Source organism: Atractosteus spatula, chromosome 6 (genome assembly GCF_055471065.1).
Source record: "Atractosteus spatula isolate fAtrSpa1 chromosome 6, fAtrSpa1.hap1, whole genome shotgun sequence".
NCBI lineage: Eukaryota > Metazoa > Chordata > Actinopteri > Semionotiformes > Lepisosteidae > Atractosteus > Atractosteus spatula.
The window spans coordinates 35,270,817-35,298,334 of NC_142711.1; the positions used below are offsets into that span (position 1 = coordinate 35,270,817).

The 27,518-nt window shown below is 38.7% G+C and overlaps 1 protein-coding gene across 1 annotated transcript in view; it reads left to right on the plus strand.

Annotated features, from left to right (window-relative positions):
* Nucleotides 1–26,394, plus strand: part of LOC148832826 (scavenger receptor cysteine-rich type 1 protein M130-like) — a 47,652-nt gene extending 21,258 nt beyond the window's left edge. Inside the window, exons 2-8 of the mRNA XM_088918152.1 lie at nt 6,299–6,607; nt 10,884–11,198; nt 11,406–11,717; nt 11,928–12,242; nt 12,453–12,752; nt 13,107–13,421; nt 26,288–26,394. Of these exons, the coding sequence (XP_088774278.1) occupies nt 6,299–6,607; nt 10,884–11,198; nt 11,406–11,717; nt 11,928–12,242; nt 12,453–12,752; nt 13,107–13,421; nt 26,288–26,394 (1,973 nt within the window). The remainder of the gene's footprint in view (nt 1–6,298; nt 6,608–10,883; nt 11,199–11,405; nt 11,718–11,927; nt 12,243–12,452; nt 12,753–13,106; nt 13,422–26,287) is intronic.
* Nucleotides 26,395–27,518: the final 1,124 nt, after the last annotated feature.

Sequence of the window (27,518 nt, forward strand, 5' to 3'; positions counted from 1 at the left end):
GGTTAATAGTTAGAACAAGTGATGTGTCACCCTGCACTGTCTGCGTGTAGCTCTGTGGATTAGAGTTGGGGAGCATGTGAGTTCACTAGGAATGACACCGCCCAAGATCAAAGCGTGATGAACTATTATGGAGTGGATATTTGCTTAACCCGCTTGGCTAAGGGCTGACCTCCTGGCCATAGGACAAGGAGGCCAGGTACCCCACACAGGGTAACCAAGGGGTAGCTGCAGAGGTGGAGGTGGGATGAGACAGATATCACGTTGGTATTGAGGAATGTAGAATAAATGCTTTTAACAATTTATCTCCTAAAGATCAAGCTGCATATTCTTTGCGTGTCAGCAGGAAACGCATAGCAAGTGCTGTCCGTTCATGATTTCACATAACGTCTATGCGGAACTTGTAACATCCTGTTTTGTGAATGCTGAGTTCTGGCAAAGTGCCATATAAGGAGGTATTTTCTGTTAGACCAGCAAAAGAACGGAAAGGACTGTGTCGACAGTTAGCAAGTCATATGATGTATGTGCTAATACTTTGTTTGTTAAACTGTATAAAAAGACTAACTTATAACCGTTCGGGGAGACTGGCTTTGGTAAGCTACTCCCGCTTGCAGCGTTATAAACGACTTTTCTTTCACCAACATCAGGACTCTGTCATTTTATATGACACTACAGTATTTATAGCGTTTGGTGGAGGAAGGATGATGGGAGTGATTGCTAATTACTGACAGCTGGGTACAATTGAGCATGGTTGTTGTCATCCCTCCCAAACTTTCGTTATAAACTCCATTTTGTTCTATAACACTGGGTATTTAGACCAAAAAGTTCCAGTTTTGTCTTGTCAGACCACAAATCCTTTTACCATATGTGTGAAGTATCAATTAAATACTTTGCTGTAAACTCCATGTGGGATTTGAAATGGGTTTTTCACTCTGCCTCACAATCCAGTTTGGAGTGATATTGATGTCTGATGCATACAGTATGTGCTCCCATCCCAGTTGTTGAACTCTGTAACCATTTCAAAGTTGCTATTGGATGTGGTAGTAGTTTCCTCCTTGCCTGGTCTCTCAGATTGTAGAGATGTCCAGAACTACGGAAGGCTGTGTCTGGATGCCTTCCATTTTTTTAATGATCAACGTCAGCATGTTCAATGAAATAGCAAATGATATTTAAAATGTTTTTGTAACCATCTCCTGATCTGTGCTTTTCTACAACTTTATCTTCTGGTTTTTATTTTTTTTTGGTCTTCATGATTAAATTCTTGATTACCTGACTGAGGGACCATACAGAGACATTTATTCAGAAATCATGTGACCCACTACGATTGCACACAAGAGGCTACTTATTGTGCATCTAGTGAAGATATTTTTGTGCACCTAAATTAATTTAGTTTTTCACAGTAAGTTATTTCGTGACTTATGTCATTATTCATTTTCATTTTCATATTCATTATCTTTATTTCTTTTTGTAATTTGATTTGGATTTGTGGAGTGCCTTAGGTCTAATAATAATTAGCACACATCTATTGTTACAATGTGTTTTTCAGTGAGTTAACACTGTTGAAAACATTGTTTAATACTTTTGTACAGTATATGGAATCAGATTCTTATAAAGATAGTGTTATTTTGTTTTATCAGCACATGCTCTGCAGAAACAGAGTTCTCAGAAGTACAGGAAATTGAACGTGATAATACACTTACATATTCTTCATTCTCTGTCAGAAATAATGTAAATATCAAAACACACACATTTGCCCAGCTGCCTTTGTGTAGATTGTCCTTTTACTAATTTACTTTAAATTATTAATAAGGATTCCAAACTCTGCTCAGGTACATAGTGTTGCTCTCTCACAGCTCTTGTTCCTGAGTTTGATTTAGCTTGCATATTCTCCCTATGTTGTGTTCGTGCCTCACAAAGATAATACACCTCATTCACATAGTGTTCATAATTTGTCCCTGTGTGTGTAATTCCAACCTTTCACTCTAATTCAAGGACCGACTCCAGATTACCACAACCCTTATCAATAATAGCTTTCTGTTGCTGTATGAATGAAACTCTATCTATGGAGAACATTAAATTGATATTTGAAAATAAATAATTTAGAATGGAGCATTGTTCCAACATTGTCTGTGTGCGTCAGGGGTATTCATCTTTGTGGGGATGTTTTTTCAGATTTTGCCCACTCATTGATAGTAAAATGTTCCCACCACGCCAAATGAAATAATGATTTACTATTTACACTCATTTGTTTGTGGTGGAATTGGAAGATTTTCAGGTTTCATTCAGGTACAAAGGGTGAAAACAATCATGCAGATGGATCAGATGGATGTGATGCTGCGTGACCCTCTGTGTTCAAGTTGTGGCCTGCCCCTCACTGTTTAATCTGCTAATTGTTGAAGACAGGTAACAACAAGACAACCTTCATTACTTACAGTACGTTATTTTTAAACATCAAATTCTAGAGATTGTTAAATAACAATCTCTGAATATAAATAAATTGTTAAATAATTCTGCAAGTTTAATTTTTATGAAATCACTGCCTTTCGGTATTTTGCCTGAATTTAACACAGCCTAGGGAGTGAGTGCCAGAACATTGAAAAACAAATCAAATAAGTGAAAAAAATAAATTGACACCAAACTGGTAGGCTGTTATATTTTTATCATATATTTCAGAATAATATCAAATTTTAGAAGTAAACACTCAAATACTTCCCGCCATTTTAACAGTGTCTTGATAAGCCAGACATGCATTTTCATTACAGAAACAATTTTCTTTATCTTTCACAAATACATGATGCTTGACAACATGTATAAGTGTGGATCACAGCACTGTAATACATCTTGGTGAGTTCTGTTAATATTGTTCTTTTGATTACTCCTCTACAAGTAAGCTATACACTAGCGCTATTAAGATAAAACACTATTGCTGTTTTAATTCCACATTATCTTGTCAATACCTGGTTCCATTTTGAGAAAATCAAAAAATTGTTTTCGTCTGCATTTCAAATGATATTCTCCTCTTGTTAAAGCTTGGAATTATCACAGAACACCAGCAAATATGTTATCTTCTCCTTCACTTTTACATATAAGGTTCAATTTTGAACTGCAAATTTTAATTGGCTCCTAATGAACCTATCTTGTAACATATCTTCACCAGAAAAGGTGTTTCCATACTGATAATGAACACTAAGTGAATTGATGTTCCCCTCCTCCTTTAAAATAGATTTAACAAGAATTTTGATCAGAATACTTTATATACTTAAAACATCCTGGCAAAATGTTGGGTCTTGTATTGATCTTCACAGAAGTTCATCTTAAAGTTTGTAAGTGAGTTTTTATTGTGATTTAATAAATCTTAAAAAGAGTTTGCCAAATTAATATTTTAAAAAGTTAAAGTTCAAGGTATTACTGCCAATAAGTGACGTATATCAGACAGCATGAGAGATCAATTAAATGTAAGTTGGGTTGAATGTAATATTTCTAGATTTCCTGGTTGCTTTATGTCTGATAGAAGACTTTGAGTTGATCTTTTTTATTTAAGAAAAATATTAATAAAATATTAACTATTCATATCTTATTAAAAAAATAATGATTTAATATTATTACAGAAGGAAGATTTAATATGAATTTGCTCATATGAATGTACATCTGAGAACTGATATAAAATTAAAATAAAAATATGTTTATCTAAGCAGTTTTAAGGGGGGAAAAAGCACTATGACATTATGATAGGAAAACAGACATAGAACAGATTCATTCCTTACAGTTTTTGTAGGAATATAAAAATATGCCTGGGTGTACTTTTAATAAGGCTTCAAAATATTTTTTTTTTCTTGTAATGGTATTTTACACTGTGCTTCTTATTTTCAATTAAAATTGTACATACTGTATGTGTGATTATTTAGTGCATTCAAACATTTGAAATATACTGTACTGTATGTACTCCATTACAAGTACAGATTAGATTACAGTACATCCTTGGAGTTTTTATTTTTTCCCATCACTATTAAAATACAAATGTGTAAAATTGTAAATCATATACTACCGAGATTCAGGTAGAACAGACATTGTAAAACATAACTTGTGTTGTTTTCCTCTGCCACCTCAAATGTTCTCTATGCTTCTTTAGCTTTTTATATGCAGAAAATAAAACAGAACTGAAAACTTTATGTTTAGAAATAATTTATTTAGAATAATTTATTTTCAGTACATTTATAATATTGATGTGAAACAAATGACTTGATAAGCAGCACACAAACAATACTTTGGGATTAATGTTTAATTAATGATTAATTAGAAGATTGTACTACCAATATCTGTAATTATCAATAAAAAGTGTCAAGATGTATTACATTATATTAAAATTATGTGAGAATATAATAATGATTCTTTTAATGTACTGTATACATAGAGCTTCCAGACATTTATTTTGATGGTGTATAGTTCTCACAGTCAGTTAAAATACTGGTTGCTAATTATCGCTTGCTATGAAATGTTCCTAGTGAACAATCATTTAAAATTTGTAGTGCAGGTCGTGGAGAATCGGTCTCTAGAATCATTTAGAAATCATTTGGAAGACAGAGTATGCTTTAGTCCTCATAGACCAATGAAACACTGAAACATTACTTGCTCAATTGATCATTTGCTTGAAAAGAGTATTTAATAATCAAATAACAAGTGATTCCTGTTGACCCAGAAGGATAACTGGATTGGAGTGTATCATAATTAAAATGGATAAAAAAAATAATCTCCTGCCTGAGTTATGTTGAATGCTATGGTAAAGTATTAATCGGTTTCTAAGTTACACGTCACAAACATAGAGTGGAGGGAATGCTTGTTTTAATATCTGGAGGTTAATGGAGTTTGGAGAAACATTAGACTTTTACTTTGCTTTTTTCATTTTAATTTTAAAGAAGACTGTTGCATGTCTTGGCTCTTTTCTTCAGTTTCAAAATCACTGTCCCACCTTCAGAAAACCTTTTCACAGAGTCAAGTCACTCCGACTGGAATCATAATTTCATTTAATCTATTACTATTAAATTCAGTTAGCTTTTAGTACAATTAGCACTGAAAACATGAAAAAGAAATTTAAATATTTTTTGTAGAATTAGGAATCACTAATATTATCATCGCAGTGCAAGTTTTCAAGTCTAATTAAATGTCTTTCTTTACCAAGTACTGTAAAGGAGAAAGTATCATCCCCCTCTGTGCTCATAATACTGACAGAAAAATAAGCTTTAATGGGGTTCTTGGACACAGGAGTACGCCAAACTCTTGCCCAGGCCTGAACAGTAGACTAAGAACAAATTAACTGATTTCAAAAGCTGGAGCACTGTATGATGTTTGTTTTAAACCCTTCATGAAACTGGATATTTCTGAAATTTCTGAACAGATGGATTTGCTGTATAATCTCAGTTCTGTGACCCTGGAGATTGTCTTCCAAACGAAATCTAGTTAAAAAGTCACATCAATCTGCTGATCTTGAATCCTTGTGAATGCAGAAAAATACCACAACACGTGCACAACCGTTTTGGAAGTAGTTTCTCTGTTTGTCTCAACATACCTGGGCAAATGTACTTTCTCTGACATTAACTTTTTCAAACCAAAGTTCCAAACTTGTCTGACTGCCAAACAGTTGGACAATTTCATTAAAGTTAACCTCTATATTCCTAATTACAGCACACTGTTAGAAGCTTCAAGCTTCTCATTGAAATAAAGATATGTGTACATTTATAAATATTGCAAGATCTAAAAACTGTAGATCTTGCAACTGCACCCTTCTAAAAATACATATTGGTTCCATGATGTTTTTCATTACTTGAAATAGATCTCAGCAAAGCAAAGAAACAGATATTCTTTCTATTGTGAGGACGCAATAAAAAGACACATAGAATGTTTGGAGATACTAAAAAACATGTCATTTAAATCAAGAGATGATAAGCTTTTGTCCGATTAGGCAATGCACTAGAAAGGCCTCATGTAGAATGAGATAATGAATTGATAAATTAATAGAATTCGTAGAATAAATATCTGCTGTGTTTGAGGGTGGAAGCTTGAAGAGGGAAACTGTCACCGACACTGCATCACTTGGACGCCAACAGAAAGTGGGTAACCTATGACTGTAACGGCGACAGTAAAGCAGGGTCACGGGGTGTAGGAACAGAGAAATAGAGAATTGGGGCCTGTTGTGCAGTGGTTTGACACTTTACCAGAAATTGAGAGAAAAAGGTGGCAGGTGGACTAGTAAGAAGTAGAGAACCCCCACTCTGTCTGCTGTCTCACCCTGTGTGTGTATGTCCAGGGGGTCTCCAGATCAGGCTGGATGGCAGCAGCTGCTCTGGAAGAGTGCAGGTGGAGTCTGAGGGCCAGTGGGGCAGTGTGTGCAGTCATTCCTGGGACCTGCGCGATGCAGAGGTGGTCTGTAAACAGCTGGGCTGTGGGGCGGCTATGTCTGCTCCCCATCTTGCCCACCCCCAGACTGCCCCTGAGGACAGGGTCCTGAACAAGGTGGGCTGCCTGGGGAATGAGACAGAACTGGGGGAGTGCAGGGCTGGACGTCTGGGGTCCAAGGACTGTCAACTTCCCTGGGATGCAGGAGCCATTTGTGCAGGTAAATGAGTCCCATTTTATGAGGCACAGACTGAAAATTAAAAACAAAAGTTACAAAAAATACTGAACATTAAGATACAGAATTTATGTGAACACATTTTCTATTACTGAAAATTTTCAATACAACATCAATAATGTTACAGTATTAGTAAAAGATGAAGGAAATTCAATGCAATAAGTACTGATGTCATTTAAAACAATCTGAGCTGAGCTCTATACTAATGTCTTGCTATTTTATCATCTAGACTCTCCAGAAGGACAAAAAGCACAGAAAAGGCCAGGTAATACAAATTCAATATTTAACTATATTTGATGTATATTTTAAATACCTTATTGTTTACATTTTTAATGTTTTTCTTGTCTCTCTGTAGCCAAAAAAAGAATACGCATGGCAAAAGTTGCCAGTTCATGCTCAGGAAGGCTGGAGGTGTATTACAGAGGCCAGTGGGGAACAGTGTGTGAGACTGACTGGGGACTCAATGAGTCTCATGTAGTCTGCAGACAAGCAGGGTGTGGAGAGGCTCAGACATATTCTAAAATGCGAATTCTAACTAATGACGTTCCCATCTGGCTGGACAGAGTCCACTGCAATGGGAATGAGTCATCTCTCTGGGAGTGCTCTTCAGACCCTTGGGGTCACCATGAATGTGATTACAGTACAAATGTTCACATAATATGTATAGGTAAGTCTACTCCAGCCTCTAACACAGGGAGATATGTACAGTAAGTTATGCATTTCCTTGCAAAAGTATTCAGACTCCTCCAAATGTGTCCCATTTTGTAAAATTATATATGATGCACACACCTTTATTTAAACCTAAAATCTGAATGCTCAACCTACACTTGTAATAGCAACATCATATCATTTCCAGTAAATGTCAGGAAAAAATAAAGTGAAAACATAATATGTTGATTACCTTTTTATCCACACCCTTGAGCTTGCTGTCTGATGTAAATTTGGTGGAAGTACCATAGGCAGCCACTACAACTGCATATGTGGAAGTAATCAACTTTTCACAATGGCTTTGTGCATTTTTTGCTCATTCCTCCCGGTAGATTTGCTCAAGCCTTCTTAAGTTATTTACTCAAGCGCTCTTATGGACAGCCACTTTCAAGCCTTTCAACAGATTTTCAATAAGATTCAAGTCAGGTCTTTGATTGGGCCACTCAAAGACCTTCTCTCCCTTATTCCTAAACCATTCCTGTGTACCTTTGTCCATGTACTCTGAATCATTGTCATGCTGAATAGGGAATTTTCACCTATTTAAAATTTAAGTCTTTAATAGGCTGGATCAGGTTTTCTTCTAGTATTTCCCTGTACTTTGCTCTGATCATTTTTCTTTAAATCTTAACAAGCTTTCCAGTCACTGCTGAGGAGAAGCATCTCTATAGCATGATGCTGCCACTGCTGTTCTTGACCCGAGTGAATGTCTTCAGGTGTGTGTGTAGGTGTATGTTCCAAATGTTGAATAAGTTGCATCAAACTCCTCGTGGGATCTGAGATGGATTTACCTCTGCTATTTAGGCTAACTTTGTAGAGTGACCAAGATATTGTTGACTGATGCACATTTTCTTCCATCTCAGCCATTGACATTTGTAGCTCTATCAAAGTCACTGTTGACTTCACAGTGGTATACCTCACCGATTTCCTTGTTCAGTTTGGACAAGTGGCCTGATATAGACAGTGTCTGGGTGGTACAATCCAACTTAATTTCTTGATGATTGAGTAGACTGTGCCCATTGAGACTTAAGTATTTTCTGAACTCTGAACTTCTCTTGATCTTTTCAATTAATCTATCTCTGACTTGCTTTAAAAGCTCTTTAGTCTTCATGGTTGAGTCCATCCATCCATTTTCTAACTACTTACTCCTAGTGAGGTCTGAAGTTTTAACAGGGTGAGCAGGGCAGACCAGAATTCCCTTTCCCCAGCAAGCCTCCAGTTTCTTCTGTTGTTTAAATTAAATAGTATGAATCCTGACATGTTCCTGATTGTGTGATGAAACTCATCTTCTTTTAATTTGATTTGATAATGGTGGTGTAGTGAAGTTACAGTAGCAGATGCATTTATTCACATTCCTTATTCATATTTCTTATGTTGGCCAGGACCTCAATACAATTAAGCACTGCAGTGCACAGATATTTTTGTAATTTTATTTTTTATTAATATAATTTCTTTGTATACTGTATAGACTAAGGGGGGAACACATATAAGTGTGCATATTAAAAATGTACAGAAATCATAACTTGTATTTCCTGAACTTTAATAGAGTGAGCTGAGGTAGCCAGCAGCCATATCACCCTGCACCTCTCAACTGGCTACCCAATACAGCTAAGCAGGGTTGAGTCTGGTCAGTACCTGGATGGGAGACCTCCTGGAAGTGGTGTTAGTGTGACCAGCTGGAGGTGCCCACCTTTTAGTCTGTGTGGGTCCTAATGCCCTGGTATAGTGGCAGGGACATTATATTGTAGTGGGCGCCTTCTTTGCTGATGAGACATTAAACTGAGGTCCTGACTACAGTGGTCATTAAAGATCCCCGGGCATTTCTCGATAAGAGTAGGGAGTTATCCCGGTGTCAGGGCCAAATTTCCCCTCTCGGCCTTTACTGTGGCCTCCAAATTTTCTCCATGTATGATTGGCTTGCATTTGCCCTGCGATGGACTGGCACCCCGTCCAGAGTGTACCCTGTCTTGCACTTGTTGCTTGCCAGGTAGGCTCTGGCTTCCTGCAACACTGTATGGTATAAAGCGTTTGGTAAATGACATGACAACTCTTTGAGTTGGAAATTTTTGCATTGCAATATGCATTATAAGTATATATAATCAATCTTTTGAACTACTTTGGTGATTTCTTTCTACACTATAATAAAATAAAATGACTAATAATATGTTCTTATTAACTCTATTTTCTCTACTTATGATTGACATGACTTTATATTTTAACCTTAATGAATTCTGAGTTTAATAGAGGAATGGAACATTATGACAAATAGATACAGTCGGAATGGTAGAAAACTTTTTAAAGGTATCTCGTCTTCTCTGTTTCATCAAAACACAGAAAAATCACAAATTAATATGATGTGGGTGTCTGTATTTCACCTCTATCCTGCCCTCTCTCACCCTTTTCTGTTCCATTTGATCTTTAGGTGTCCAGCCCTGTTGTTTTGTCTCTCCCCTTCCCCAATCCCCACTTTTATTTTAATATCACATGAATATGATGTGGGTGTATGTATTTTACCTAATCACAATTTTCTGCGTTTTACAGGATCATTCACCTTTTCTTTAACAAATGGGAATAGTCCTTGTGCTGGACGATTAGAAATGAAGTCAGATTTAGCAACCTTTTCATTTCTTGATGAACACATCCATGAGAATGTGGGTAATGTTCTCTGTAATGAACTAAAATGTGGATCTATTGTATCAGTGAAAAAACAAGCTTACTTTGGACAAGTGGCTTCTTCTGTGTGGAACAAAGCTATTGAATGCAAAGGGAATGAATCTACATTCTGGCAATGTTACACAGAATTTCTACCAACCTTTGCAAGACATGATGAGTTCAGTTATGCTGGACTGATTTGTTTCAGTGAGTAAGAAACTGATTAATTGCTATAATAATTCTAATTATTTTATATTGTGGCTTTCAAGAACAATTCTCTCAAAGTGCATTGGAATACTGTAAAAAAAAAGACAAAGACGTCATCAGTTGATATGGGTATGAACACATGAATACAGTAACTGCTGAAAAAAGTCGGAATAAAAGAAAAAAATTGAATGACATGCAAAGGGCAATTTAATATTCCCAAAAAATCCAGTCATAACTCTATAAGGATCAACTTGTATAGTAACATCACTCAGGGCAAGGAATTAGCAGAAATCCATAAAATAAATATACACAATGTACAAATGTACATTAAAGGTACATTAAATGTATTAACTGTACAGTATACAGGTAATATCTGAATATAAAAATAATTTATTTCACTTTTTCCCTGCTGCACAGATAATTTACGTAATCTTATCCGTTAACACTGATATTATATTACTCAAACTTTGTCAACATGCAGTTTAATTTTCTTTGCAGTTGCACTAAACAAACATCTTAATGCTTACAATTCACAATTACATACAGTATATACTACCTCATAGAGTAAGACATGGACTTCAAGTGCTCTCTATCGATGTGTCTGGATGCACCCTGGTGGTGCCGAGTGGTTAAAGCTGAGTTTAAGACTCAAAGTCTTAACTGCTAAACTGATCCAGTGTCCATCCCTTTCTCCCAGATCACCGGGAGCCTCGGATTGTGGGGGGTGAAGATCCCTGCTCTGGGCGAGTGGAGGTGCAGTTTGGAGATGAGTGGGGGACACTGTGTGACTCAGGCTGGGACCTGCAGGATGCTAGTGTGGTGTGCAGACAGCTGCAGTGTGGAGAGGCAGTGGCCATTCCTGGAGGGGCTCGCTATGGGGAAGGGAAGGGCCCTGTGTGGGACAAGCAGCTTGACTGTCAGGGAAATGAGTCCCTTGTGTTCGAGTGTCCAGTGTCCACTGAGAAAACACAAAACTGCTCCCACAGAAACTACGCCAGTGTTGTCTGTTCAGGTATGAACATTAATGAAACTGTTTTCATAAAAAGCAATGTGAGAATAATCTTAAAGTCAAAACTTAAACACTAACATCTTTTATTTCCATATAGAAGAACTGCAAATAAAACTGAAAAGAAGACATTATTTTTCACATATCATATTTCCACAGCTTCAGTTCATGTGAATATTTCTGTGTAACAGTGTCACATTGTAATGTTCCCAGGACAGGAAGGTCCCAGGTTGGTGGGGGGAGAGAGCCGCTGTGCTGGGCGAGTGGAGGTGCTCCGTGGATCACAGTGGGGTTCATTCTGTGAGCCCGGCCTGGAGTGGCAAACTGCTGAGGTCATTTGCAGACACCTCCAGTGTGGGGGAGTCAAGGCCACCCCCAGAGGAGCCCCCTATGGAGTGGGAAGTGTCCCCCTGTGGAAGGACAGATACCAGTGCAGTGGGAGAGAGGGGCACCTGGGGGACTGCCCTGTGTCCTGGGGCAAGGAGGAGTGTGAGCAGGGCAGCATCGCCAGTGTGGTCTGCTCAGGTACAGTCTGTAACAAAATATTTGTCTTCACTGAAAAATTCTCTAGTAATACTTCTCCCAAAATTTCATTAAATCATTCCAGTGATTGATTTGATCATCCAGTAGTATTTGCTTACTGATTAACAGACAGATTTCTGGGGAACTCAAGAAGAGCAGATCTGGTATTATTACTGTGAGGAAGGAGTCAGTTGTGCTCCATGTGTTTTCCAGATGAAGACTGGCTGGTGTGTCTGCAGGGAACAGAAAGTCACTGTGAGGGAAGGGTGGAGATTCTCATGAGCGGCTCATGGGGAAGAGTTTTAGACTCAGACTGGGATTTACAGGATGCCAACACTGTCTGCAGGAGCTTGAGCTGTGGAGACGCTCTGATGGCCTATAAATCTACTATGTATGGTGATGGAAATGGGCCTGTGCTGTTAACTGAAGTGGACTGTAAAGGAAATGAATCTGTGCTACAGAACTGCTCTTTCACACTGAGCACTGGATCAGTCAACACCAGTGAAGGTGTGGGGGTGCTCTGCTCAGGTGGGTTTGCAAATGTTTCTGAAAAGATCATCTGTGGGGCATGTCAGTTGTACTTTAGACACTCTATTAATGTTTATAAAACTGTACATAATAAGATTACAAGGTAACATGAAAAAATACATATCAAATACTAATCAACACAAGGAATAATAAAAATTATTTGGAATGGCTTGATGGAGGATACAATATTTATTGGGTGTCTGTTGACAGACCATTGGAGAGTGAGATTGGCTGGCGGGGAGAGTCTCTGTGCAGGGAGAGTGGAGGTGTATCACCGTGGTGCCTGGGGCTCAGTGTGTGATGACTTCTGGGACCTGGCTGATGTCAGTGTGGTGTGCAGACAGCTGGGCTGTGGCCACGCGGTGAGAGCTTCAGTATCAGCTGAGTTTGGCGAGGGCTCTGGACCTGTCTGGATGGATACTGTCAAATGTGAAGGAAATGAGTCTGCACTGTGGAACTGCCCCGGAGCTTCATTGGAGAAAGGCAACTGCGGTCACAAAGAGGATGCTGGTATGATATGTTCTGGTAAGATGTACATGAAATTGTAAAAAGGATTGATACTTTTGCAATACCTCTTGGTTTTTATGTAAAAGAAAACTTAAGTTTTTTTCAGATACTTTCCTCCATTGCAGTTCTTAAATGTGCAGTTCAGTGTTTCTGTACTAGGCATCTACAGCAGTTTATTTATGCTACTTACAGTATAAAGTCCTCAGTCACAAATTACCCAGAACATTCAGCAGTTTGTGCTGACATTCTTACATGAAATCATTAGAACAAAGTGTATTGTTTTGTATGGATATATTACTATTTTTAGGATTGTGATAAAGATAGGACTCTGATATTGGTTGTGTCTTTGTTCTGCAGAGCACAAGCAGCTGCGACTGGTCAGTGCTGAGTATGACTGTGCTGGCAGGCTGGAGGTGCTCTACAATGGCACCTGGGGCAGTGTGTGTTCCAATGGAATGGACTCCTTCACTATTGACTTGATCTGTAAGCAGCTGCAGTGTGGAGACAGTGGTACTCTGCAGGATGGACAACAGTATGAATCAGGCTCTGGTCCCAAGTGGTTAGACAATGTGAAGTGTCTTGGGCAAGAGTCTGTCCTGTGGCAGTGCTCTTCTTCACCATGGGGGCAGAATAAGTGCCAGGATTCTGAAGTGGCAGAGATTCAGTGCTTAGGTGAGAATTGATCATGTATTAATGTTGGGGCTTTTAATTATTTGCATTTAATATGAATACATTAAAGATTTATTGAACATTTCTGGAACAATGACTGATTATAGCCCATTAATAAATATATTCATGACAGGGCTTAAAATTGTCTGGATTTAATGTAAATACTGTATATTGAAGATGTTTTGTACATATAGTATCTAGCACTTTCAATATTTTGGTCAATTTCAACAGTATCAGCACATTATGTTTTATTTATCAGGGTTTATAAAAAAGTCTGCAGCAACAAATTGCCCTGAAGTCAATGTTTGCACAGGTGAGTACAATTTCATTTAATTACAAACATAGAAAAGTAAATTCTGCTGATGGGAATTGATCCTCTCCTCTAATAACTGATTGCACAAGGACTACCTAACCTGTTTAGAGATGAATGGCATTAATGTGAACAGGTTGGAGGAATCTGACTACACTCTTTATATCAGTAGCTTTTAGATGAGACTCAAAGACAAGCATGTGATTCCAAATTAGTTAGATAACATAACATATCAGGATAATGCAATATCAGGTAACAGAAACAATTAAATATTATTAATATATTAAATATTATTAAAAAACATAAGTGTGTATTTATCACTTGTACTGGGCAAAGCAGGTAAAGCTGACAGATGCTCTCTGAAGTGGCTCTCAGAAATTATGTCTATAAGGAATGATGCCTTTGTTTAAATTGAAGGTTTGCAGCTTAAAGAGGTTCAGTTAGGATCTCCATCAGTGGAGCAGGACACTTTGTTCACTGGGGTTATTTTTTGTGTAATATCAGTCCATTGGTTCTTGTAATATAACTATGTTTACAGTATCAGAATTTCATCATTTTACTTAAAGAATTTAATTAAAAAAAACTGGAAAAGATCAAATCCAAGTCTCGAATTGTAACTCTTACACACAAATACAGTATCAGCACACCCACAAATATCTTGCCTGGGTTTCTTACAGTTTCACCAGTGCAGATACAAGGCCAATAGGCCAATTTAGAATTAAGCGTTATTAAATATTTCTAATAATCATTGTTTGCCTTGTTAAAGCAGCCTGGTGCCTCTCTCTAAATGCAGAGGAATGTGACTAAAGAGGCTCCCTCTGAAAGGAGACATCATTAGGCAACAGTGTAATGAGATATAACACAGATGAGCTCCAATCAGTCTATTCATCATCCAAAGGAAGGTCCACTAGTGAGTGATAAGCAAGTAAGGTACCAGAACCAAACCTAATAACATTTCAGCCAACTAGTGATGTTGTTGTTATGACGCATCTGAGTGCTGTGGACAACAGTGGCAAAATAACAAGCTAAAACCCAGTTGATGAAGTTGTGATGCTGCTGTGAACTGCAGGTAGATGCAGAGGATTATTGGCTGGATCCCGCGTTCTTGTACTAAAGGGTTTTTCACAGGTTTTCAGCATCTATCAGAGACAATAGCTTACTGAGAGCAGCCAAAAATGCAGTGAGGAAGGCACTGGCTGACAGGGAGCACTGGTAATAGGCAGCTGTGGTCTGGTGGGGTCAGCAGTGATGACCCACAAAAGAGTTGTGATCCCGCATGGGAATTTCATGGTCTCCCAGGGCAACTGAGGACTTGGAGCTGCCACCAACTTGGGCATGACAGTTATACCTTTAAAGCAAGAACTCATTTTGGTTGGTAAACCTACTGGCTCCTCATCTCTCTAACAAACCAAGTTCCCCTTTTGTCTAACTTGTGGCTAAGCCCCAAAAAACAAATCATACACAGACTTTTAAAAGTCTGTCAGTGTCACGCATTCCACATGCACTCACACTGCCACGCATTCCACACGCTCTCACAAACGCTGTCACGTTCCTACGCACACCTACTTAAACAGACGCTCACGCTGCAACTAATCTTCCTGTCACCTTTCACACCTGTTAGTACTTTAACCCTCCTTTTTTCCCATACCATCTCTCACTATTTCGATTTCTCTCTCCCTAGTGTGCAGACCCTCCTTCAAAAGCTTGTTTAATTCCTTAATTCTTGACTAGATTCTGACCATGTTTCCGCCTTTACATTTTCGGATTGGTTGCCTCGCTGTATTGTCTCCACCCAGTCTTGACTATCGCCTGCCCTTTGGATTTCGGAAATTAGGACTTGTGTTTCTCTTTTGGTAGCCTCTTCTATTTGGACTTCCTACTACTGTTCAGGAAATTAACCTACTTGAGCCCTGCACAGGGTCCTTATTTTCAGCATTCATAATTGCCAACAGTCAGACATTGACTTTGGCAGAGCTGCCTGAGGCCAAAGCAAGCTGCTAAGAAATTATTATATCTACCCAAGAAAACAGAGGCTTAATCAATGATCCACTAACTGAAAACAAACTACTTTCCCCAAAACCAAGTAACATAAACCCCCCCACATCCCCTGGGAAGGGGAGGGTTAATAATAATAAGATGTAGAATTTTATTTATAAAGCACCTTTCCAAACTCAAGGACGCTGTATATCATCAATAAAGTAAAAGACCAAAAACGTACAATTAAAAGAAAAAAAGAAAATATAAACAAGAACATAAGTTTTTACAGATGTAAGCAATCAAATGTACCTTGGTAAAACCTTGGTAAAAAGAAAGTTTTAAATTTGGATTGAAGGAGAGTTTAAAAAGTTGTCTCAGTGAGGTTATTCCATAACCTTTGAAGCACTAATCACTAAGTCTGTGATTTAGTCCTGGGGACAGTGAGTAGGGGACCTGCCCCAACAGAATGGAGCCTTTGGTAGGAAGTGTAAACATGGGGGAGGTCAGACATGTATGATGGAGCCAGATCTTATATTGAATATGTGATTTTATAGGCAACCAATGTTGAGACTTACGTGTAGGAGTGATATGCCGTCAGAGTCTAGTCTGAGTTAGTAGTCTAGCTGCAAAGTTTTGAACATATTGCAGCTTGATGAGAACAGAGATAGGGGGCCCATAGAGGAAAGAGTTGGAGAAATCAGGCCTTGATGTTATAAATGCATCAATCAGGCACTCAGCATCGGACATTTATAGAAATTGCCTAATGCAGGCAATATTTCTAAGCTGAAACAAAGATGTCTTAATAAAATTTTTCATATGTGGCTTAAAAGACGAGAGGATCAAGTTTAGCTCCCAGGTTCCTGAATATAGCTGACACGTGAATGGGATGCCATCAACCATTACTGTGAAACCCTTACGTGAATCTAGCTACTAGATTAATAATTAGCTAATAACAACTGTTAATTTCCAGAATACATCACCCTCTTTCCCCCCTTGTCCACATAGTCCTTGATACACAGAGGGGCACGATGCTGACATCCCAGACGTGGGTCCCTAGGCTCTACAACTGCAGGTTATGTGACAGTCTACAGTATATTGAAACAGGGAGAGAGGGTGTGTCAGAGCGGATGGAGTGGTCCGAACATCTAGAATCCTTAATACTGGACAGCTTTGGCCCATAACGCATGACTGGAGCTGAGGTCATGGATGGGGCAACAGATTCTGCAAGCTATCAGGTTTACCTGGTGACCATACTCGCATCTGATTCACGTGGAGGCAATGAATGTGACCATCAGTTGTTACTGCCCAGTATGACAGTGGTCTTGTCGCCTCTACCAATGCAGCTGGTACCCACTTTGGGCCTCCAGTGTTACTACAGATATGCATCATGTGGTTCAAATTTGTGAACTACACTCTTTTGGCCCCTCTTAGGTTGCTTGGGTGTAGTCAATCCTTGCTGTTCGTAGTTTGCAATTCACAAGCTGGATAGCCAGGCTCTGCCCTATAGTTGAGTTGGGAGTGGTATTCTGAGAGATCAAGAATGTGGCGTTGTCTGACACAATTGTTTCTGGTACACCATGTGGTGCAGAAACCAACATAGTATCTCAGTCAGAGCCTTTGAAGAGGTGGATGATGTTATAACGATTTCTAGTCACTTTGCGTAGCCATCTAAATGGCTATGCCCAATGACCAATAGCATCTTACCCATTACTGGCCCTGTAAAGTTCAGGTGTAGTCGTAACCACAGTTTTTTAGGTCACTCCCTGGGATGCAGAGCTGCCTTTGGTGGTGCTTGGCGAGTTTGCTGGCGTTTTGTACACCCCCTTACCACCACTACTTGAGTGTCCAGACCAGGCCATCACACATAGCTTTTTGCAACCTAAGAATGCCGTCTTTTGTCAACTCTGGAACCACCACATGACAACCCCACTAAATACTTGTTGTGAGAAGGGAGTTCCCTCTGCCTCCAGAAAAATGGTGTGAGCCAGCAATCATTATTTGCAGTCGGCCATACATACAGAACCTAATGGTGCACATATGACAAGATTGTGTCATGTCAGCAATTGTCTTTGCCTGCAGTGGTGCATCCACTTCCAACAAAAGAATCTTCAATGGTGGTGTTTCGGATGACTCATTTTTCAAGGGAAGATGACTCAAAGTATTAGCATTAGCCAGATATCTGCCAGGTTTGAAATCAAATGCTCCTAATGTCATACTCCATCACAGCATCCATAGAGACAATATTTAGGGCATTAGCTCTAACAGCGGCTTGTGGTCTGTATAAATTACAAAATGTCACCCCAGCAGGTAATGGTTAACATTTTTAACATTTTTAACGATGAAGATGATCACTAGTGCTTCTTTATCAATCTGTGCATAATTCATCTCAGTTACAATCATTGTGCAAGAAGCAAAACTCAAAGGAACTTAATTTCATTAGATTCCCCATGACTCAGAACTCCACCCCCACTCCACAGGGCGATGCATCACAAACCAGCACCAGAGACTTCCTGCTATCATAACATGCCAACTCCATCTCTCTGAAGCAGCTGGTTTGCTTGAGAGTATGCTGCATTGTGTTTTGCTGTCCATGTCCAGCTGTCTAACAACAGGTAGTGGAGTCTCCAGCACAACAGCCTTTTTCTTAAGAAGTAATTGAAAAAGTTCAGCATACCCAGGAGAGCTTGCAGTTCGGTCTTGTCCTAAGGAGTAGGGACCTCTTTTATTGGTGTACTTTTTTCATCAGTAGAGTGAAGACCTTGAGCATCTACCAGAAAACCACAAGAAATCCAGTTCTGTAGCTGGAAAAATGCACTTTTCTTCTTGCAGGTGTAGCCCCAGTTCAACAAGTCTCTTGAGTACCTCCTGTAGGCATTCATTGTGCTGCTGCTCTGTCCTTCCATCAAATGATGTAATCAAGGTAGGACTTCACAACCAGGATCCCTGATAGCAAAGTGTTCACTAAATGCTGAAAAATGCAATGAGGTCTGAAAAGACCCTTTGTGTTAATGGTCAGCAATTCAGTCAATTTCTCTCACAGTCAGCTGTTGGTATGCCTGTCTCAGGTCCAGTATGGTGAACACTGTACCTCCTGCCAATGGAGCAAAATGTTCTGAGACAGTAGGGAAAGGGTAAACATCTGGCTTGTGTTGACCGTGCTTCGATAGACCCCAAAAATCCTTAAAGTCCCATTTTTCTTTGCCACTGGGACAATAGGCTTTGCCCATTTAGAGAAGTGGACTGGAATTAAACTCCCCTGCTGCACTAAGCTAATTCCTCATCTACCTTGTGGTGTATTGCAAAAGGTACTGGAACTGGTTTCAGGAATCTGGGGGTGACTGAAGAGTCCACCTCAATGGTCTCTGGTGGGCTATGATAGGCTCCCTATTCTTTGAAAACATCTGTATGATTTAATTTACTCCTGTAAATGCCCAGTGGTTCAACCCAATAACCCCCCAGCACACTGGACCCTTTGCCTTTAGCAATGAGCAGCGGTAATTTGTGCTGTTTATCTTGATCTTCTACATCTACCCTGATCTCTCTGGTTAGTGCTTGAGACCACTGTTTGAGCATTGGTCTGATTTCAGGTGGTGCATTAGGCCACAAATAGCGATACATTTAATCATTTATGAGTGAGATCCCAAATCCACTTCCATTTTATGCTTCTTGTTTTTTTCAGGATTCTGTGTAATAAAGCATTCTACTTTGTTCTCTTTGATGTATGCTGTTAATTCCATATGCAAGGCTATCATTGTGGACACTCCCTGTCTGTCCTGTGAGCTCCTCATCCTCTGTTTGAGTCACTGATAGCTGTTTTACTGAGCTCTGTCTCTTCCAGCAAAGTTGTGCAATTTGACCTCTCTCGTTGCAGTTGTAGCATATAGTTATAGAAAAGTCTCAATCATTTGGATTGTGTGAACTTGAAATGGTTTATCTTCATGTTCTCTGCTATCATACAGGGCCCTGTTTTGTCTGTTTTGGTAGGTCTGGTCTGATGCACCTCCACTGGCCTTAGAGTGCTTGTTTCAGGTTCTGTCCTCAACTGGCAAGAATGTATGGTGGCTCTTTCTTAAGCCAGTGTTTTTTCCTCGACCATTTTAAAAGTTAGTGTTGGCTCTGCCACGGACTCCATACACTAACCTGCCATGCAAAATGTCCTCCAGCTGGTCTCTGAACTCACAATGCACCAACAAGTTCCTCAGCTCCACTATGTAGCTTGCTGTGGGTTGGTCTGGCTGCTGTTTACAATGATGAAAATGAAATTGCTGCACTATAGCGGACGGCATCAGGTCATAATGCTTCCTCAAGCACTCAATTAATTCTCCATAAGCCTCTTCAGTAGGTTTTCAAGGGGCTATTAAAGATCTGAGAATTTAATATGTAGCTGCTCCACACACTTAAAGGAACTGAACATTTTTATCCAGTGCTCACAATGTCATTTGCATGAGAAAAACACTCCAGCCTCTCACATGTTCAAGGCACAAGCTTTCTTTGCTTCCTGTAAACTCTTCCATGCATCCAAAAGGGTTAATCAATGCTTATGCTGTCTGCACAACTGGTTTAACATGCAGCTCTCTAACTGCATTTCTTACCCTGCTTGAGCATGATATGTAGAACTTCTGCCTACGTTTACCTTCCACCGTCAATTACTCTTATAATTTACCGTCATCATTTCTGATTGTAACTAAATTTAAAACCCCATCACCTACACCAGGAACATACATTGCTCGCTTTTTACACCTTTCATCCTCGTTCACACTTGGATCAGCTCCCACCCAAACAGCATTCACTGTTCTTGCTAATACAGCCAGACCTGCCAATCCAACCACAGTTCACCTCCTCCAAACTGGATTGTAGCTATTTTATTGTTCCACTTCAAACAAGCAACTCCTCAATTTCTAACTCTCCATGGCAAACAACTAATCAGGAAATATGCTCTTCTCTTGTGGTATTTTTTATGTCAACACCTCTCGTGGGAAACAGCTGCAACCACCTCCTCTTCTTTTCTCCCTGTATCTACCTTACTTTGCACTCCAAATCAGAGCACCTACAGCCCCTACCTAGTTCTTATGTTTCCTCTCTCCCCTTCCCCAGTCCTTTTTGTTGTCCTCATAGGAGCCCTCCCAGTCACAGAAGCTCACTCTGCCCCTACAGCATCAGTCTTGTACCAAACCCGGACTTCTTGTTCACAACATCTCAAGGCCCAGTGCCCTTGGCATTACGTGCTCACCCTATGGTCCATGTGGGTACTAATGCCCCAGTATAGTGATGGGGACACTATACTGTAAAAAGGTGCTGTCCTTTGGATAAGACATAAAACCGAGGTCCTGAATCTCTGTAGCCATTAAAAATCCCAGGGCTTTTCTCAAAAAGAGGTGTAACCCTGGCATCCTGGCCACATTTTCCATTGGCCCTTACTAATCATGAACTCCTAATAATCCCTATATGAATTGGCTTCATTACTCTGTTCTCCTCCCTGATCCTCCTGATAGCTGATGTGTGGTGAGCGTTCTGGCGCACTATGGCTGCCGTCACATCATCAAGGTGGTGGTGGAGGGGAGTCCCCATTACCTGTAAAGCTCTTTGAGTGGAGTGTCCAGAAAAGCGCTATATAAGTGTAAGCAATTATTATTAATTATAATTTGCTGCTCTTGATGATATGGCAAAAGGTTCCCTACTCTATGAAACTCCTCCACTTGTGTTCAAGTTGTGTGGTTTTGTCCTTCAACTCCCCCCTTCAACTTTTAAAATATCTCTTTAGCTGATTTTATTTTCATTCTGGGGTTCTACATGAAACCCATCCTAATTCATTCTATTACATAAATGAACCAACATAGGACATTCACATTCATGGTCATCAAGCCCATGTCTGTTAGCCATATGAGTACTTTACTCCTATTACTCTCCATGCCATTCTGCCTGCCATAAAGATGCAAAGATATTTTATTCTAATAAAGAATCATTTGATTTTCAGGGATAGACACAGGAAAATGGATTCTGGGTTTGACTTTTACCTGTTTGATTCTGGGAGTGTCTTTGTGTGCAGTGTCAACTGCTTTCTTCATTGAAAGAAATAAATACAGAAAAGTCCAAGGTAGGCTGACATTTCTCACTACTGTGAGCTATTCCCTTTCACTCATTATCAAATTTAAATTTTAAACCAGAGATACCTGTCCTTTTAAAGATCTATATAGAACATGTCTATTGAACACTATATATACAGTAGATGTTTTATATACTGTAGACATACCTAATGCTTAATATTTTATTGTAAAAACTTCAATAAACAAAATGAAGGCCCCTAAAAACATTAGCATCACAGAAACAAATGCTTAACAAAATCTTAAACACATTAATTTTTAAATTGTATTAGTTTAAAGTTTTACCTCAGTTCTTTAAGCAACTAGCAGCATTAGTAAGAGAAGTACTGAAGTTTGGAATGATCTGTTCCATAGGATTGTCTGAAGAGTATGAAGCTGTTTATGAAGAACTTAATCATAGAGTGCATCTAGATCAATGTCAGGAGTCAGGTTTGCAATTTATTACGCTCCTCACAATTGTTCATTTTAAACATTTTCATATTGTTAGCTGTCTGCATGTATGACACTATCAGAAGAAATGATAATTGTAATTGTTTTGCCATCCAAACATTCTTGTGTTTATAGAGATGTATTGAATTTTTTAATGTTATTGAAATCATGTTACTGAAATATTTGTGTAATAAGATATTTTGAAGTGTCTTTAAAGAATACAGTATGTAGTTTTCCATGAATCCATAAGTTCTAAGAGCAGCACTGGGTACTGTGTGTCTTTTTCTTAGTTAAGGAAAGCAATTAAAATAGTTTACAGTATGAAAAGATTTTTAATTGCTTCCAGGAGAAAACAACATGTCACTCAATATTCTTAAAAAATAAAATAAACTTGTTGTGCTTTAAAATACATAAAGTTATTCACTCTCACCATTAAACTAAGTGCTGCTGCATTCAATGTGAGATTTTACAATTTATTAATTTCCATTTCGTAGAAATACAGTATGATGAGTCAGTATTTCACTGTGAAATAACGGACATTGTCTCTGATAAATCTGAATCAGGACCAGACACAGATGGATTATTAGACACAGGTAAAATAGTTCTTCTTTGTTTCTTTAAAAAAATAAATTAGGTTAGTTATTATAGTTTTAGATTAGTTAGAAAATCTGTACCTGCTCTATATTGATATTCAACTTGTGTGCCACAGAAATAACAGAAGCAGAGGAAATCTCTGTTTACTCAGACTGTGAAACACAAAAAGGTTATGTAAGACAGACATTTGTATTTATTGTCTGAATGGTTCAAGTAATTGATTGTACATTTTTAACCTTAATTATTTATCATACATGTATTATTTTCATTTGCTAAATACGTTATTGCTCTCCATTCAAAGGCAACAAATACAATGTGTAATGTTGTTTTTTAGATGATCATCAAGAAGACACATATGATGATGTAGCTTCTATACAGCTTGGTAAGAATTATTTTATTTCTGTTTTTACCCAGTTTAGTGATGACCTGTTGTTAATCAATTCATCTCACCACTTCAACCCCTGCAACAACACCAGGGGAATGAAAACTGTGCAGGCTCTTCTTTAGTACTCCCCTGACAAGCTGGTTGGTATTTGACTCACAGTAGTATTCATTGAGGACAGAGGTGTATCTCTGTGGCAGCAGGGCAACTTCCCAGGTGCTCTGCATGTCCTAACGAACACTACTGGGCTGTACATATTGGGTAATTTTAGTCTGTCCTACTCTGGCAATACTAAGCTAATTGTGGGCCTTTTTTTACAAATGCATGCAGATGTATTAGATATTTATGAATGTCACCTTCTTTCTTCTTTATTATTAAATGACAAGAAAAAACAAAGACACACAAATATACATACAAATAGAGGAAAAAAGACATCCACTGACAGAAATAAAAAATGTTTGAGTATCCTTGTCAAAGCCCACTAATTGCAGTGCAGACTCTAACTAGAGATGTATGGACTATTGTTCTGAGAAATACATCTGATATCTGAGACACTCAGGGGTCAATAAACTATAGTTTCTTTTTATAATGTATTATAATTTTGTTTTGGTTTATATGTTATGAAACATTAAGTGATAAAAACTCTTCTGAATGTTTAGTGAAATTCTTATGGAGAAAAAAACATGTATGGAATGTGTTATTTCTGACAACTACTGTATTCCTTTTTAATCTGCAAACATTCTTACAGTTATTGCAGTACATACTGTAGTCTGCATCTAACTTTTCCAAAAGTATATTAAGGAAGTGTTTGATAAAAAAAATCAAAGAGGTGGTAAAAAAATCTAAAGGACACTTCCTTGGGTCACTTTTGTTACCAATCTAAAAATGAAAATAATCACTTAGTGAATGTTTTGGTATGTGGTTTTTTGTCAGTGCAGATTGTGAAATGTTGAAAAGGTGTGGAATCCCTTAGTATCGCACGTTGTCCTAGCTGTATGGTGGAATGTATTCTTTTTGTACATCTGCTAGATGTCACAACCATTGATTATAAAGACGAAACAGACAATTGGGATGGGAATATGGGGAATGTTGCAGCAAATAATTTGCACAGGATGTCAAAGCCATTCAACATTAAGGCCACTGGAAGAGTTAGTGATCAAGTTCAGTGTCAGCATGTGGAGGTTGCAAAAGAACAAGCAAAGGTTTATTCCATGCTGAAAAGAAAAGAAAAAAACACAAAAGTTTTCATTGTGGAGCCTTCTTTGGGTGTTGGAGGAAATAAATAAAGCATGAGAGAACAAAAGCTGGGATTGGAGAAGAGGCAGGAGCAGGAGAGAATCAAGTGATGTGAAATCAAGAGAGGTGAAGAGAGGTGTGATATCGAAACCTGCAAATGAATAGAAGGAAAAGAGTCTGCCGTTGAGAGAAGGGGGAAGGTGTGATCCTAGTTTCACAACAATTTTGTTTTTGCATGTCTTTTTGCAATAGGAGTTCCTAAACCTTTCTGTGAGAACGCAGACATAGAGATTAGTATGATCGTGGCCGTTAGAGGTGAAATGAGAAACTATGGGTTTTGAGAGGTCCTTTGATCCTCACAGAACTGACATGTTCTCTGAAACGGTCTCCCAGTCTCCTTCCTGTCTCACCAATGTAAATAGCTGGGCATTTTCCACAAGAGAAGCAGTAAATAAGGTTGCTGGAAATTACATCTGTCATCTGAGTGATCCAGAATTGTCCAGAGGGGCCTGGGATGTGTGTGGTATTGGATATATATTTACAGGTGATGCAGCAAGTTGTGTGGCACGGGAAATTACCTGGTATGGATGATAACTGAAGGTGGTCAAGGGAGCTCTGAACAAGAAGGTTCCGCAGATTAGGTGCAGAACCAGCAATATGAGATGATGGGGCAGTCAGAAAAAAGGGTACCAATGGAGGGATCACCCTGTAAGATGGAAAAGTTGTCGTTAATGTTCCTGGGGACAGAAAGTGTGTTAGGGTGGTAGGGATGCATCAATGGAAATGCAGTTGTAGGTCAGGGAATCTCTAATTGGGTTGATGATCCTAGGGCTATGTTTTTTGTGTGGGAGAGGGCCCTATCCTCTGTTAATAATGATTAGGAGATAGGAGGAGTTAGTGATCATCCTATTGACAATACTGGAAAATTATTCTCCAAACCCTTCATAGCCTGTTTCAGAATAGAATGAGTGATGTTATCAGGAATTGAAACAGGGCAGGTGCTGACAGAATCATCCAATTAAGTCTTGGAAGAATGAGGACCATGGTGTCATGGAAAAAACCTTATTTGTCAGGATTGGCTACACAGCCAATTTGCACAGAACTATGTTGTTGATAAAGACACGTTTGGTGGAGGATGAATTATGGAGTGAGGTACAATTAATGCTCAGTTCAGATCAGAATGTCTCCCCGGTGCTGTGTAGAAAACCGTAGGCAACCAGTCCCCACCTATTGTTCACGTGGCTTGGCAGAGATGGGTCAATTTCCAACACAAGAATGCACACCATTAACAATTACACAGTTACAAAAGCAATCCTTCAGATTAACAATGTTGGCTTGGCTTTCATGACCAGAGAAAAATTAAACATTTCTGGGGATGAGTTGGGTCATCATGTTTAACAGCACCATACTATTGCAGAGTTGTTACTATCTTAACAACATTACTAAACAGATCTCTCAAAAATCTGTGTGACATGTGTCTTGCTTGGTGCCTCACTGACTTCAGGCATGTGTAAGAGCTCAAGAGCATGCTCTTACACATGCTCAGGCATGGTTACATGGCTACATCCATTTCTAGGTATCAGTGAGCTCTGTTTTTTTTTCTCATGATACAGTATATATTATGTCACAATCATTCCTTTGCCATTTAGTCTGTGGCTTTAGAGGTACACTACCAGTGTAGTCTTTTCTCCGCTTACTGCATTGATAAATTGAACCAGGCAAAACATTTTGTCATAACTTTCATGGAGTTACAAAATGAGCTCATTTATACTATTTTTTAACAATATATAAACCAATGTAATTGCTTTATTGTGATTTGTGCTGGAACCTGATCTTCCAGAAGCTGGATATGATGATGTTGGCTGTGACTCCAGAGAGAAAGATTCAGAATATGATGATGTTGAAGAACATGACCATGTCAGTGAAGAAGGGTACAGTGGTGAGTGAACCTTGTTTTTGAACATAACAGTACGATTTGGCCTGATTAACTATATAATTGGTGGTAGAGGATTACAAAAAGTGAGTATTTTTCTTTTTACTTATTACTTATTTCTGTACCATTTTCTTCACTATTCCAATAACTCTGTAGAAAAGGAAGATTTACTGGGAAAGTACTGATGCACCACTGTAATTGAATGAATGATCTTTATTTTGTCAAATCTAGCAACAGAGATAAAGGCAGAGACAAATCAAGGTGTCATATTTAGGCCCGATTTTCAGACATACTGTATATAATGTTTAGTTGGTTCAAATAAATAGTGTGTAGCTGCTTTTGGAAGCAAATCAGACAGTCCATCTGTATGCCTACATCTAGTGAGATTATGTCTCTTTCCTTTCATAAAGCCTAGACAAATCTTTGCCTGTGCTTTAGTCTCTATACCATAGATGTCACAAGCCATCCCACAAATGGTCAATGGGACTCAAATCTGGAAAATAGCATCAATAGAGTAACTGTAAAATTTTCATTTCATAAGAAAGCCATTGTAAAATGAGGATGTTTGATGTCCTGCTGGAATCTTGTCATATCTGAATGAGCCCACAGAAGAGGCAGCAGTGATAGCTGACTACTTGTTCAAGGTAGTTTAATGCAGTAAGGTTACTATCAATCATTGCAATTTGAGTTTTGTAGCAACTGAAAACTCCTGCCCAAACAATCACACTTGGAACTCTTTATCAATCTAGGCAGGATGTCATTAGTCATGGTCTTCTAAATGATGTCCTGTCAGTGATAGATAGCTTTTGGCTGTACAGTAACATTGTGCCCGGTTAGAAACTGCCGACTGCGAATATACCAGACAGTCAGTAACAGATTCCGATAGACTGTTGGTACAAAAGCAGTATTCTCTTTATAAACCATATTAGTACTTAGCAAATTATGTTTTTCAAAGAAATTACAGTACGAAGTTCTGTAATTTTGCCCTGCACGTGAAACCCAACATTCATTCACTGAGAACTATTGCAACTCCATGTGATATTTCAATTTATTCTATTCAAATGAAACAAAAATGTAAATTAAAATGTTACAGTCTAAACATTTTGTTCTTTCTATAAAATAAGTAACTGTTCAAAAA